At 52.1% G+C, this 14,937-nt stretch overlaps 1 protein-coding gene across 1 annotated transcript; it reads right to left on the bottom strand.

Moving 5' to 3' along the window:
* Positions 1-301: 301 nt before the first annotated feature.
* On the bottom strand, positions 302-14,866 carry LOC470162 (immunoglobulin lambda-like polypeptide 1). Its single transcript, XM_063807810.1, is given in 6 exon segments — positions 302-657; positions 660-758; positions 2,115-2,230; positions 14,257-14,354; positions 14,639-14,722; positions 14,798-14,866. Coding segments are annotated over 6 exon segments (684 nt in total). The 3' UTR covers positions 302-439.
* Between the last annotated feature and the right edge of the window lie 71 nt (positions 14,867-14,937).

A 14,937-nucleotide genomic window follows, 5' to 3' on the forward strand; every position in this document is an offset into this window, starting at 1 on the left:
AGGACAGGGACACAGGGTGTATCTGGAGGCTCAGCCAGAAATAGCTCCCTACAGAAAGCAGGCAGCGAGTTGGGGGTTGAGCTGCAAGGAGGAAGGGGAGGAGGGAGAGAATGGAGGGACTGGTGTCTAGTGAGCCGACTCCTATCCTGGCCTATTTCCCCAGGGGACACCCCTGGGAGACTGTGATCCTCTCCTCCAGGCTACTTTCCCACTGGTGCCAGGATTCCCCCAGTGCCACACTGAGAACCCAGGAGAAGCATTAGATTATATGAGAGATAAGAAATGAAGAGAGGGAGCAGGATTTCTGGCTGACAAAGATATTTATTGAGGGTTTACTAGGTACAGGGAGAAGGGCTGAATGGCTTGGGATGCAGAGAGAGACCCCTCCCCTGGGATCCTGCAGCTCCAGGCCCCTGTGGGTGGGGTGGGGGCTGGGAACCTATGAACATTCTGCAGGGGCCACTGACTTCTCCACGGTGCTCCCTTCATGCATAACCTGGCAGCTGTAGCTTCTGCGGGACCTCCACTGCTCGGGCGTCAGGCTCAGGTAGCTGCTGGCCACGTACTTGCTGTTGCTCTGTTTGGAGGGCGTGGTCTTCTCCACGCTCTGGGTGATGGGGGTACCATCTGCCTTCCAGGTCACCATGAAGATTCCCGGATAAAGTTATTCATGAGACACACCAGTGTGGCCTTGTTGGCTTGGGGCTCCTCACAGGACGGCAGGAACAGAATGACCGACGGGGTAGTCTTGGGCTGACCTGTGTGGACAGAGGAGGGGGTGAGAGATGGCAGAGGGAGTGTGGGGTGTTGTGGAGCGCCTCTCTCTGTCTAAAGTCTCTGGGAGGGTTCATGGTGTGGCCATCTGGCCCACCCAGGGCCTCTCCTTCCCTCCTTTCCACTGGAGCCCTCTGCAGAGCAGACAGCCCCGAGCCTTCCTAGGAACCCTTCCCAAGTCACCTTTCCCAGGTGTCCTGGCCCAGCCCTTTCCTCTGCAGCCTTGGTTTCCCCATGTGTACCCAGGGCAGGCTGTGCTCCCTCCTTCCTGGTTTCTGGAGTCTGAGTTTGGAATCTAGGGGTCTCCCTCACAGCACACAAAACAGACCTGGCAGGGTGTGGGGAGGCCCAAGGCTGGCATGGCCTGGAGCTTCCTGTCCCCTGGGGCACCAGGCTGTGCCCCAGCCTGGCCCACTCAGCTCTCCTGGTGAAGCGTGGGCTCCACCCAGACACACCCTGGGGCTCTGCTGTCGCCCCTGTCCCCACCAGCCCGACCACAGGACCCTTCACATCGGCTGGGTTCTTGGGGCTGCTAACACAGACTTTGGGGCACCGCAGCCCCCATGCCCACTCCAGCAGCCTCTGATACCCCTGGACTTCACCTGGCGGCCATGGAGTTCTCTGCACCCCCGTTTACTCCCCGCTAGTCACCTCCTGAGTCTAAGGTGCCCTTCCTCAAATGAAGGCGGGAAGTCGACCCTTCAACAGACACCGGGCCCCAGAGGTGATGGGACTCCAGGGACAGACACATCTCTGCACTAAGAGACCCTCTCCTTTCTTGGGACTGTCCAGGGAGGGCTGGGCCTTGGGACCTCTCCCAGTTTCACCCATCCCTCTGTGTCCCCATGTCCTCACGACCCAGCAGAGGCCACAGAGCTGCAGCCTAGACCCAGAGCCCTCTCTGCCCTCCATTGGTCTCCCCTTGGGATGACCCCTGTGTCCACAGGCCCCTGTGTGGCCCTCCCAGCCTGGATAGGCATCCAGCCCTCAGCCTAGACCCTGGGGTCCCGGGGACTGTCTCTAAGGCCACCGTACGGCCCCTTATCAGAACCGGCCTCTGTCCCTCATTCAGACATGTGCCCTGCCCAATCCCAGCCCAGGCCCCAGGACCAGGCTGTGTCCCACTGTTGGAACCTGAAGGCGGCTGCTCCCACTGTGGGAGCCCTTCATGCCAGTTAACCTGAGACTAGCCCGCTTCCCCCAGACCCTATGGAGAAAGGAAGGGTTCCGTGCTTAAGGCTTGGAGGGCAAAGGGGAAGAAGCCCCAGAGAACGAAAACAGATTTTTGCAGAGACAGGAGAGGGTGCGACAGGCTAGGGAAAGTTGTGAGAGCCACGTACCTAAAACAGTGAGCTGGGTCCCACTGCCAAACACATGCTTCACTGAATTATGCTTGGATTGAAACCCCCGGGGCCAGCACCTGGCGCCAGACCAGGAGTCGCGCTGGAGCAGGAACCTGCTGGGAGTGAGGGGCACAGGGCTGCAGTGTGTAGGCTGTGACCCAGGCACAGGGCAGGGGGGTGGCCAGTCCCCCAGTAGTGTCCCCCAGTAGTGTCTCTGTGCCTGTTCCCTGTCTGAGGCAGGTGCCGCCCACAGCCTTGGAGTCACCCCAGCATGTGTCCCCCTCTCTGAAGCTGTTGGTGCTGATGGCAACGCTGGGCCCAGTAGGTCCCAGCAACTCCCTGAGTGACACATCCCCTCAGGCAGCTGTGCCGTGTGGCTGAGGAGTCCTCAGCTGGCTCGGACTTGTCCACCTCACTTGGCCTCATTTTAAGGGCCTCTGAAATCTGCCACAAGTGTCTCCAGTCAAGCCAAGCTGACTTCCTCCCTGGACCAGGACACTGGGTCATTCCTGACTCAAGAGGAGAGTCCTCTGCTTTTGTATCTACCCATGGAGATGCAGCTCAGTCTCACTTTGTTCATGAAGCCTTTTCTGATCATTCATTCCGTCTGTCCGTCCATCCATCTGTCCATCTATTCATCTGTCTTTGCATCCATCTATCATCTGTCCATTCATCCATCTACCTAACCATCCATCCATAAATCCATCCTGTCTACCAGGCACTGTTTCGTGTGCTGGGGACATGGTGTGGTCCCTCAGGCTCTCACCCCCATCCATCCCAGGTCATGGCCAACAAGGCCCTCCTCATGGTCATGTCCAAGGTCCTTCTGCTGTACCTGGTGTCTCTGCTGGATGTGACACGGGGCTGGCCCCTCCTTCCAGTGACTCTTTTCCCCTTGAGGTCTGACTCCCCTTTCCTCTTCCCCTGGCATCTGTTTCTCCACGGCCCATGCCTGGCTGCTGACTCCCCAGACCCCCACCCAGACCTCTTTCTTGGCCATCTTCACACTCTGTGACCCCCACTACTGCCCACATGGTGAGGCTGGAGTCTATCCCAGCTCCAAACCCTCTCAGCTCCTCAACTGCCTACTGACCATGCCCAGTGGGCTACCCAACAGGAGTCTCAAACTAATCACGTCCAGAGGAGATGACCACCTTCCCCCAGCCCAGCTCATTTTCTGTCTTCATCTCATCACAATGACCATGGGCGGTCTCAACCCCTCAGCCAGAAACCTGGAGTCCCTGGATTCAGTCACCTCGCCTCCCACACTGAAATGGCTTCTGTGTACTTAGCTACTGCATCTAGACATTCCTTTTTTTTTTTTTCTTTGAGACAGAGTCTTGCTCTGTCACCCAGGCTGGCGTGATCTCAGCTCACTGCAACCTCTGCCTCCCACGTTCTAGACGATTCTCTTGTCTCAGCCTCCAGAGTAGCTGGGATTACAGGCATGCACCACCACACCCGGCTAATTTTGTATTTTTAGTAGAGGCGGGGTTTCACCATGTTGGCCAGGCTGGTCTCGAACTCCTGACCTCAGGTGATCCCCCCCGCCTTGGCCTCCCAAAGTGCTGGGATTAGAGGCATGAGCCACCGCACCCGGTGACATTCCCTTTAAAGCTAAAAGAAGGCTCAATATAATTAAGAAACAATAAAACCACCTTCTGAGACTCTAAAACCACAAAAAGTGTGAACTTTGCTTTTCTGGATTTTAATCTCAAACTCTTTTTGGTACAAGGATTTGGTGTTGAACTGGGGCTTACTGGGTGCAAGTTCCCTGCCAGGGGTTCAGACCAGAGTGTTTCTACCTTAGAAGCTGGGCTAGTAATTGGTATTGGTTTTGTGTGGTAAATATAAGATTTTTAAAATTTATTTGTTGACACAGGGTCTCGCTCTGACACCCAGACTGGAGTGAAGTGGCGCCATCACAGCTCACTGCAGCCTTGATCTCCTGGGCTCAAGCGATCCTCCCACCTCAGCCTCCTGAGTAGCCGGGACCACAGGCATGTGCTGCCATGCCCAGCTAATTTTCTTTTAATATTTTTTTGTAGAAATGGGGACTCACCATGTTGCCCAGGCTGGTCTCGAGCTCCTGGGCCTCCCAAAGTGCTGGGATTATAGGCATGAGCCACCATGCCCAGTGGTATTTTATTTTTCTTTTCTCTTTTTTTTTGAGACGGAGTCTTGCTCTGTCACCAGGCTGGAGCGCAGTGATGCGACTCAGCTCACTGCAACCTCCGCCTCCCGGGTTCAAGCAATTATCCCGCCTCAGCCTCCAAGTAGCTAGGACTGCAGGTGCGTACCACCACACCTAGCTAATTTTTGTACTTTTAGTAGAGTCAGGGTTTCATCATGTTGGCCATTATGGTCTCGAACTCCTGACCTCGTGATCCACCCACCTCAGCCTCCCAAAGTGCTGGGATTATAGGTGTAAGCCACCGTGCCTGGCCTTTATTTCTTATTTTCAAAAAAAAATTTTTTTTTTTTTTTGAGATGGAGTCTTGCTCAGTCACCCAGGTTGGAGTGCAGTGGCGGCATCTTGGCTCACTGCAACCTCCACCTCCCGGGTTTAAGCGATTCTCCTGCTTCAGCCTCCAAGTAGCTGGGACTACAGGCGAGTGCCACCACGCCTGGCTAATTTTTGTATTTTCACTAGAGATGGGGTTTCACCATATTGGTCAGGCTGGTCTTGAACTCCTGACCTCGTGATCTCCGTGCCTCAGCCTCCCAAAGTGCTGGGATTACCGGCATGAGACACCACCCCCAGCTTTTTTTTTTTTTGACTGAGTCTCACTCTGTTGCCCAGCCTGGAGTGCAGTAGTATGATCTCGGCTCACTGCAACTTCCGCCTCCTGAGTTCCTGGGTTCAAGCAATTCTCATGCCTCAGCCTCTCAAGTAGCTGGGACTACAGGCATGCACCACCACACCCAGCTAACTTTTCTATTTTTTACAGAGACAGGGTTTCACCATGTTGGCCAGGCTGGTCTCGAACTCCTGACCTCAAGTGATCTGCCCACCTGGGCCTCCCAAAGTCCTGGAATTACAGGCGTGAGCCACCATGCCCAGCCCCAAAAAAATCTTTACTCTTTTAAAACTATGAGAATATAACAATGAAGACAATTAAGGAATAGACAAGTACATTTAAGAAGTGCAATATTGGGCTGGCCTCCGTGGCTCATACCTGTAATCCTAACACTTTGGGAGGCCAAGGTGGGCAGATTGCCTGAGCTCAGGAGTTTGAGACCAGCCTTGGCAACATGGTGAAACCCCGTCTCTACTAAAAATACAAAATTAGCCGGGCATGGTGGCGCATGCCTGTAATCCCAGCTACTCGGGAGGCTGAGGCAGGAGAATTGCTTGAACCTGGATGGCAGAGGTTGTGGTGAGCCAAGATTGTGCCATTGCACTCCAGCCTGGGCAACAAGAGTGAAACTCCGTCTCAAAGAAAAAAAAAAAAAAAAAATTAGCTGGGCATGGGTGTGCCCCTATAGTCCCAGCTACTCAGGAGGCTGAGGCAGAATTGCTTGAACCTGGGAGGTGGAGGCTGCAGTGAGCTGAGATCGTGCCATTGCACTCCAGCCTGGGCAACAAGAGCAGAACTCCATCTCAAAAAAAAAAAAGAAGTGTAATATTGGCTGGGAGCGGTGGCTCACACCTATAATCCCAGAACTTTTGGAGGCCGAGGCGGGCGGATCATGAGGTCAAGAGATCAAGACCACCCTGGCCAACATGGTGAAACCCCGTCTCTACTAAAAATACAAAAATTAGCTGGGCGTGGTGGCACACAGCTGTAGTCCCAGCTACTCTGGATGCTGAGGCAGGAGAATGGCTTGAACCCAGGAGGTGGAGGTTGCAGTGAGCCAAGATCGTGCCACTGCACCCCAGTCTGGCAACAGAGCAAGACTCCATCTCAAAAAAAAAAAAAAAAAAAGTATATTTATCTCTCCCTCTCTCTCCTGCTACAGAGCCCCATTTCCTTTTTTTTTTTTTAGACAGAGTTTCACGCTTGTTGCCCAGGCTGGAGTGCAATGGCACAATCTTGGCTCACTGTAACCTCTGCCTCCCAGATTCAAGCCATTCTCCTGCCTCAGCCTCCCAAGTAGCTGGGATTACAGGCATGCACCACCACGCCTGGCTAATTTTTTGCATTTTTAGTAGAGACAGGGTTTCTCCATGTTGGTCAGGCTGGACTCGAACTTCTGACCTCAGGTAATCTGCCTGCCTCGGCCTCCCAAAATGCTGGGATTACAGGTGTGAGCCACCACGCCCAGCTCCATTTTTATTATTGCAGTAAAACATACATAGTATCAATATTTCCACTTTAACTATTTTTAAAAGTACAGCTCCGTGGCACTAAGTACATTCACACTGTTGGGCAACCTTCACCACCATCCATCTCCAGAACTCTTTCATCTTCCCAACCAGAAACTCTAAACCCATTAACTACAGTCCCACATTCTTCCTTCCCTCTCGTCCCAGTAACATCAAATCTACTTTTTGTCTATGTGAATTTGCCTATTCTAGGTACCTCATAAAAGTGGATTCAAATGACATTTGTCCATTTGTGTCTGGCTTATTTCACTAAGTATAATGTCTTCAAGTTTCATCCATGTTGTAGAACAGGCAGGTGCCTGTAACCCCAGCTACTCGGGAGGCTGAGGCAAGAGAATCGCTTGAACCCAGGAGGCGGAGGGTGTGCACCTGTAATCCCAGTTACTGGGGAGGCTGAGGCACGAGAATTGCTTGAGTCCAGGAGACCGAGGTTGCAGTGAACTGAGATCTCACCACTGCACTCCAGCCTGGGTAACAATGAGACTCTGTCTCAGAAAAAAAAAAAAAAAAAAAAAAAATCAGTGCTATTTTATCTTCAGTGTGTTATGATTAAACTTCTATAATTGTCTATTGCACTAAGTTTATTATTTGTATTAAACTTTAGATTCATGGGGTACATGTGCAGGTATGTTCCATGAGTACATTGCAAAATGCTAAGGTTTGGGCTTCTAGTGAACCCATCACCCAAACACTGACCATAGTACCCAATAGGTAGTTTTTCAACCCCTTCCCCCTCCTTCCCTCCCCACCTGTGGAGTTCCCAGTGTCTGTTATTTCTATCTTTATGTCCATTTGAACCAATTGTTTAGCTATTTATTTATTTATTTTATTTTTTTGAGACAGAGTCTCTCTCCTTTGCCCCGGCTGGAGTGCAGTGGCGCCATCTCAGCTCACTGCAACCTCCCCCTCCCGGGTTCAAGCGATTCTCCTGCCTCAGCCTTCTGAGTAGCTGGGATTACAGGCATGCGCCACCACACCAGGTGAACTTTTGCAATTTTAATAGAAATGGGGTTTCACCATGTTGGCCAGGCTGATATCAAACTCCTGGCCTCAAGTGATCCACCTGCTTTCCCCTCCCCAAGTGCTGGGATTATAGGCATGAGCCACTGCACCAGGCCTATTTTTAAATAATACTTAATTTTCTTTCATTTTATTTGCTAATAATTTACAGTAGAATTATATAATGATGTTGATTTTTTTTGGGGGGGGACAGGGTCTCACTCTGTCACCCAGGCTGGAGTGCAATGGCTCAATCATGCTTTGCTGCAGCCTCAAATTCCTGGGCTCAAGTGATCCTCCCATCTCAGCCTCCCGAGCAGCTGGGACTACAGGCACACACCACCATGCCCAGCTAATTTTTCTATTTTTTGTGGAGGCAGAGTCTTGCTATGTTGCCCAGGCTGGTCTCAAACTCCTGAGCTCAAGCAATATGCCTGCCTTGGCTTCCCAAAGTGCTGGGATTACAGGCATAAACCACTGTCCCTGGCCTAATAATGTAGAATTTTACTTAATGCTTCATAATATGATTTTAAAAGTTTGTATCTGAAATGTATTTAAATATGTAGTTTGATCTTTTGAAAAACATTTGAATTCCTAACAGATTATAAAACACTAGTTGTGCCCAGGAGGTGGAGGTTGCAATGAGTAGAGATCACGCTGCTGCACTCCAGGCTGGGTGACAGAGCAAAACTCTGACTCAAAAAAAAAAAAAACAACTAGTTGTGTTAGGGTTCAAACCAGAGAAGCAGAACCAGTAGGAGAGATACACAGATTCATATATAAACATATAGGGACACACATCTGCATAGATTTATAAAAGGTTGGCTTCTGGCCGGGCACAGTGGCTCACACCTATAATCCCAGCACTTTGGGAGGCCGAGGCAGGCGGATCACCTGAGGTCAGGAGTTTGAGACCAGCCTGGCCAACATGATGAAACTCTGTCTCTACTAAAAATACAAAAATTAGCCAGGGGTGGTGGTGCATGCCTGTAGATCCAGCAACTCAGGAGGCTGAGGCAGGAGAACTGCTTGAGCCCAGGAGTTAGAATCTAGCCTTAGCAGCATAACAAGACCTTGGTTCTAAGAAAGATTTAAAAAATAGTCCGGCCACGGTGGCTTACGCCTGTAGTCCCAGCACTCTGGGAGGCCAAGGCGGGTGGATCGCTTGAAGCCAGGAGTTCAAGACCAGCCTGGCCAACATGGTGAAACCCTGTCTCTACTAAAAATACAAAAATCAGTTGGGCATGGTGGCACATGCCTGTAATCCCAGCTGCTCGGGAGGCTGAGGTGGAAGAATTGCTTGAATCTGGGAGGGAAAGGTTGCAGTGAGCCAAAATCACGCCACTGCACTCCAGCCTGGGTGACAGAGCGAGACCCTGTCTCAAAAAAATAAGAAAGATTTTAAAAATACAACACTTTTAATTTTTTAATTATTTCTTTCTTTAGCAGCACATTGAGAAGTTAACTTACAGTTTTAGAATTACAGACAAATTGCCAAGATAGCACAGAGTTCACATATACCCTTGTACCTGGCTTCCTTGTTATGAACATCTTAAATTAATATGGTAAGTTGCTACAGTTAAAAAACCTGGCTGGGCATGGTACCGCACGCCTATGATCCCAGCACTTTGGGAAGCCAAAGTGGGAGGACTGAGTCTTGGAGTTCAAGACTAGCCTGGGCAATACAGTGAGACCTTGCTTCACTTAAAAAAACATGTAAGGTCAGGCGCGGTGGCTCATACCTAAAATCCCAGCACTTTGGGAGGCCGAGGCGGGCAGATTACCTGAGGTCTGGAGTTTGAGACCAGCCTGACCAACATGGAGAAACCCCGTCTCTACTAAAAATACAAAATTAGCCGAATGTGGTAGCGTATGCCTGTAATCCCAGCTACTCGAGAGGCTGATGCAGAAGAATCGCTTGAAACCAGGAGGCGGAGGTTGTGGTGAGCTGAGATCTCACCACTGCACTCCAGCCTGGGCAACAAGAGCGAAAATCCATCTAAAAAAAAAAATCTTTTTTTAATGAAAAAATTTTTGGAGAGATGTGGTCTTGCCCTGTTGCCTAGGCTGGAGCACGGTGGCACAGTCACAGCTCACTGCAGCCTCAAACTCCTGGGCTCAAGCAATTCTCCCTCCTCAGCCTCCCTGGCAGCTGGGACTATAAGTGCATACCACCATGCTGACTAAAAGAAAAAACAATTTTTTTAGAGAGATGCGGTCTCACTATGTTGCCCAGGCTAGTCTCACACTTCTGACCTCAGGATCTTCCCACGTTAGCCTCCGAAAGTGCTAGGATGTGATACCATGCCTGGCCCCAATAAACCAATACTGATACATTATTATCAACTAAGGTTCATCTTGATTCAGATTTCTTTACTATTTCCCCTAATCTCCTTTTCCTGTCCCAGGATCTCATCCAGGACACCATACTATGCTTAGTTCTTAAGTGTCCTCAGGATTGCTGGAGTGCAGTGACTCCATCTCGGCTCACTGCAACCTCCGACCACTGAGTTCAAGCGACTCTCCTGCCTCAGCCTCCTGAGTTGCTGGGATTACAGGCACCTGCCACCATGCCCGGCTAATTTGTTTGTTTGTTTCTGAGAGGGAGTCTCCCTGTCGCCCAGGCTGGAGTGCAGTAGGGCGATCTTGGCTCACTGCAACCTCCACCTCTGGGGTTCAAATGATTCTCCTGCCTCAGCCTCCCGAGTAGCTGGGATTACAGGTGTGTGCCACCACACGCTGTTTTTTTTTTTTTTTTGAGACGGAGTTTGAGATGGGGTTTCACCACGTTGGCCAGGCTGGTCTCGAACTCCTGGCCTCAGGTCATCCACCCACCTCAGCCTCCCAAAGTGCTGGGATCACAGGTGTGAGCCACCCGCCCAGCTTGGCTAGGTTTTTTTTTTTTTTTTTTTTTTAATGCAGTAGCTGGGGTCTTGCTATGTTGCCCAGGCCTCCCAAAGTGCTAGGATTACAGGCATGAGCTGCCGCTCCTGGCCTAGGAGGTCACTGTGATACCCTGTTTGAAGGGGACAGGGCCTGGACAGGGCAGAGGCTGTGATAGGAGCCCCCTCTTCCCTTCCTATCTATGACTCTCAGTGTCCTTGCCCAGTTTTCACCACTTCCATTTTATTTTTTATTTTGTATTTTTAGAGACAGGGTCTCACTCTGTTGTCCAGGCTGGAATGCAGGGGTGTGATCATAGCTCACCGCAGTCTCAATTCCTAGGCACAAGTGATCCTCTCACCTCAGCCTTACAAGCAGCTGAGACTATATGCATGGGCCACCACGCTGGGCTAGTTATTTTATTACTGGGTAGAGATGGGGTCTCCCTGTGTTACCCAGGCTGGTGTCAAACTCCTGGTCTCAAGCATCCTCGCACCTTGCCTTTCCAAAGTGCTGCGATTACAGGCGACCCCGCTCTGCCTCTCCAGTCCCTGACCGTTCCCACTGGCCAGCCGTGGAAAGCCCAGCAACAAGGGAGCCAGGCTGGGGCAGGAAACACGTAGCAGCCTCCTCTCGCGCCCACTTTATTTGGGGGCAGGCGTGGGAGGACCTAGGCCTGCTGTGCCTGTAGTAGCGCCCACACCTGGCACATCTGCCAGTCGACGCTGGAGTGCTCAGTGCCATCCAGGGCACTGTACTGCTCCACGCTGTGCCTGTATTCCCACACGTGGCTCACGTCACCTGAGAACAGGGGGCTAAAGAGAGGAAGAGGTGGGCCAGGGTGCCAGGCCACCTGGAGACAGCGTGGGGAAGGGGGTGGGCCGCACCTGATGGTCTGCAGCTCCCGTAGTGACAGCTGGTTGAGGGCAACCCCCTTGGTCTCGGCCATGAACATGGCTTTCCTTGGAGGCCTCGTGGGCCTGGTGGAATGGCATCTGAGTGCCAGGCAGAAAGGTGGCACTGAGGCAGCTTCGTCCATGCCCCGATTTGCCTCCACTGCCTGCACCCTGTTTTTTTTTTTTTTTTTTTGGATACAAAATCTCACTCTGTTGCCCAGGCTGAAGTGCAGTGGCCTGAACTCACCTCACTGTAACCTCCACCTCCCTGTGGGAGAAGAGGAGCAGGGGCTCAGGTGGAGGCTCGGGCAAGGCCTGCCTGTGACACTGGGACCCTGCAGGCCTGGGTCACCCCTGGAAAAAGTGTCGTCCTGCAGCACTCCACCTGAATGAGGGATCCAGTGATCTCCCAGGACAAATCAGTCTTAAGGGAAAAAGAGGCTGGAAGTGGGGCCATGTGAACCAAGGACTAGGTCTGAGCTGTGGGGCCTCCGGAGGTGAGAGTTTGCCGGGAACACCTGAAGGCTGAGCCTCTGTCACTCAGCATCTCCGAGCTGAGGCCAGAACAGGGGAGGAGGCCCGTGTTGGGTATGACTTGGCCATGGGAGGTTTCGTTTGAGGACCCCAGAAATAGCTGGGGCTCATTCAAGGGCTGCTCTGACCAGCTGAGACACCCTGCTCCTCATTCAAGTAGGTAGGGCAGAGGCAGAGGTGCTGTGAATGATGGTCCTGTTTTCTTATTGTTTTGTTTTTATTTTCAGAGACAGGGACTTTTCTGTTGCCCAGGGTGGAGTGCAGTGGCACGATCATAGCTCACTGCTGCCTCGATCTCCTAGGCTCAAGTGATCCTCCTGCCTCAGCCTCCTGAGTAGTTGGGACTACAGAGACATGCCACTACGTCCAGCTAATTTTTAATTTTTTGTAAAAATGGGGTCTTGCTATATTGCCCAGGGTGGTCTGAAACTCCTGGGTTCAAGCAATCCTCCTGCCTTGGCCTCCCAAAGGGCTGGGAATACAAATGTGAGCCACCACACCTGGCCTGTTTTTTGTTGCTGTTGTTGTTTTTGAGACAGCGTTTCACTCTTGTTGCCCAGGCTGGAGTGCAACGGCACGATCTTGGCTCACTGCAACCTCCGTCTCCCAGGTTCAAGATTCTCCTGTCTCAGCTTCCCAAGTAGCTGGGATTACAGGCGCCCGCCACCACGCCAAGCTAATTTTTTGTATTTGTAGTAGAGATGGGGTTTCACTGTGTTCACCAGGCTAGTCTCGAACTCCTCACTTCAGGTCATCCACCCGCCTTGGCCTCCCAAAGTGCTGGGATTACAGGCGTGAGCTACTGTGCCCGGCCTGTTGTTGTTTTAAATAAACCAGCGTTACTGAGATCTCATTCACAAATAATTTACCCATTTTAAGTTCACATTTTAGCGTACAACCATCACCAAAACCAGTTTTAGAACATTTTCATCACCCCATAAAGAAATTCTGTACTCAAGGCCAGGCATGGTGGCTCAAGCCTATAATTCCAGCACTTTGGGAGGCCAAGAGGGAAGGATCACTTGAGGCTGGGAGTTTGAGACCAGCCTGAGCCACATAGTGAGACACCCCGTTTCTACAAAAAATTTAAAAAACTTGCAGGGAGTGGTGCACACCTGTGGTTCTAGCCACTCAGAAAGCTGAGGTGGGAGGATCATCTGCGTCCAGGATTGTGGGCCTACAGTGAACTATTACCGAACCACTGCACTCCAGCCTAGGTGACAGAACAAGACCTCATCTCTAAAGACAATTTAAAAAGTTACAAAGTTAAAAATTAGGCCGGGTGCAGTGGCTTATGCCTCTAATCCTATCACTTTGGCAAGACAAGGCAGGCGGATCACCTGAGCTCAGGAGTTCGAGACCAGCCTGGCCAACAAGGCAAAACCCATCTCTACTGAAATAAATACTAAAATTCGCTGGATGTGGTGGTGCACACCTGTAATCCCAGCTACTTCGGAGGTTGAGGCACTGGATTTGCTTGAACCTGGGAGGCAGAGTTTGCAGTTAGCCGAGATCGTGCCACTGGACTCCAGACTAGGCGACAGAGTGAGACCCTATCTCAAAAGAAAGAAAAAAAAAATTAAACCCTGAACTCAGTAGCAGACACTCCCTGTATCTCCTAGCAGCCCCGCCCCACCTACAGGGTGACAATTTGTGTGCCCTTGTTTCCCCCCAGGTCTGTGAACCAGGGGTCACAGGGAGTTGAGGAAGAGGAGGGGTCTCTGACAACACATCAGAGACTCCTCAGCAGCTCCCCATCCAGGTCTGCAAGGATCAAATCCAGTCCCAAAGACACCAGGTGAAAGCCTGGGATGAGGCCAGTATGAGGCAGCCTTTGGCTCTTTTGCCAGATGGGCTAGATGGGGACGCGGAGCATGGGATGGGAGACGTGGGGCACAGGCAGGGTAGCAGGTGAGTCTGGCTGCTCCAGGCACAGCCAAGCTAGTGCCTTAGCTTCCTGCCCTTAAATCCGCAAAGGGTGAGTTTTCTATTTTATTTTTGAGACAAGGGTCTCGCTCTGTCGCCCAGGCTGGCAGTGGCTCAATCTCAGCTCGCTGCAACCTCTGCCTCCTGGGTTCAAGCAGTTGTCCTGCCTCAGCCTCCTGAGTAGATTGGATTACAGGCGCCCACCACCACACCTGCCTAATTTTTGTATTTTTAGTAAAGATAAGAGTTTCACCATGTTGGCCAGGCTGGTCTCGAACTCCTGACCCACCCGCCTCGGCCTCCCAAAGTGCTGGGATTACAGGCATGAACCCCTGCACCGGCCCCATGAAGGGTGAGTTTTCCTTGCCAGCTGAGCTAGACTGCCATGGGAATATTGCCGTCTGCAGGAAATGCCCCACTCCTGGCTGCTCTGCCTCGACCCTGGAGTTTAGGGATGCCCTGGTCCCCCAGGGCCTGGCACCCCCACCCTGTTCACCCCTGCCACCTAGGTCTGCTGTTCAGGCTGCCATCACACCTCTCTCTGCCCCCTGGGTGTCCCTTGGGTACTCACACCTCTGCCCAATCCACCATAGCCCTCATGAGCTCCCAGAGGAGGCCCGAGAGCGTGAAGCAGGTCTGCCACATCCACAACCTGAGGTCCGTGACCACCTGTGCGAAAAGGAGGTGGTGCTCAGGGAGACTGACATATTACTTCCCTGGGGAGCCAGGACCACTGCTGAGCTCTGACTGCCCCCTGGGCTCCCCAAGGTTGGGACAGCACGGAGTGGGGGGGTGGAGGGGATAGAGGCACCTGGTCATTCCAGCTCCATCCCACGTGCGGCTTCCCTGCGGTTTCACCAATGATCACAGAATGATGGTGCTAATGCTCAAAGTGGCCCCGCGCAAGGTGGAGAGGGGAGGCCAGGAAGGCAGTGGGGCTGCAGGGGTCGTACCTTCAGGTGGTGCTTGTTGGCTGTGTGGATGTTCTCAGCATTGGGGTTGAGTTTGAAGGTGCCCTGGGCCCACTCCTCAACCACCTATAGCACGTAGCAGCAATACCAGGGGTCAGGTGAGCAGGCATCAGCAGCCGAGAGCCCCTGCCCTGATCCCACCTTATTCCTGATGACTGACTGTCCCTGTCCAGGAGCTGAGTCCTGGAAGTGCACCCTGGGAGGGGGCATCTTGAGCCCAGCACACCTTTACCCATAAGCCATGTGGGCCACAGGGATCATTAAAGGAGAGAAGAGGTCAA

This window comes from Pan troglodytes, chromosome 23, assembly GCF_028858775.2.
Source record: "Pan troglodytes isolate AG18354 chromosome 23, NHGRI_mPanTro3-v2.0_pri, whole genome shotgun sequence".
In the NCBI taxonomy this organism is placed as follows: domain Eukaryota; kingdom Metazoa; phylum Chordata; class Mammalia; order Primates; family Hominidae; genus Pan; species Pan troglodytes.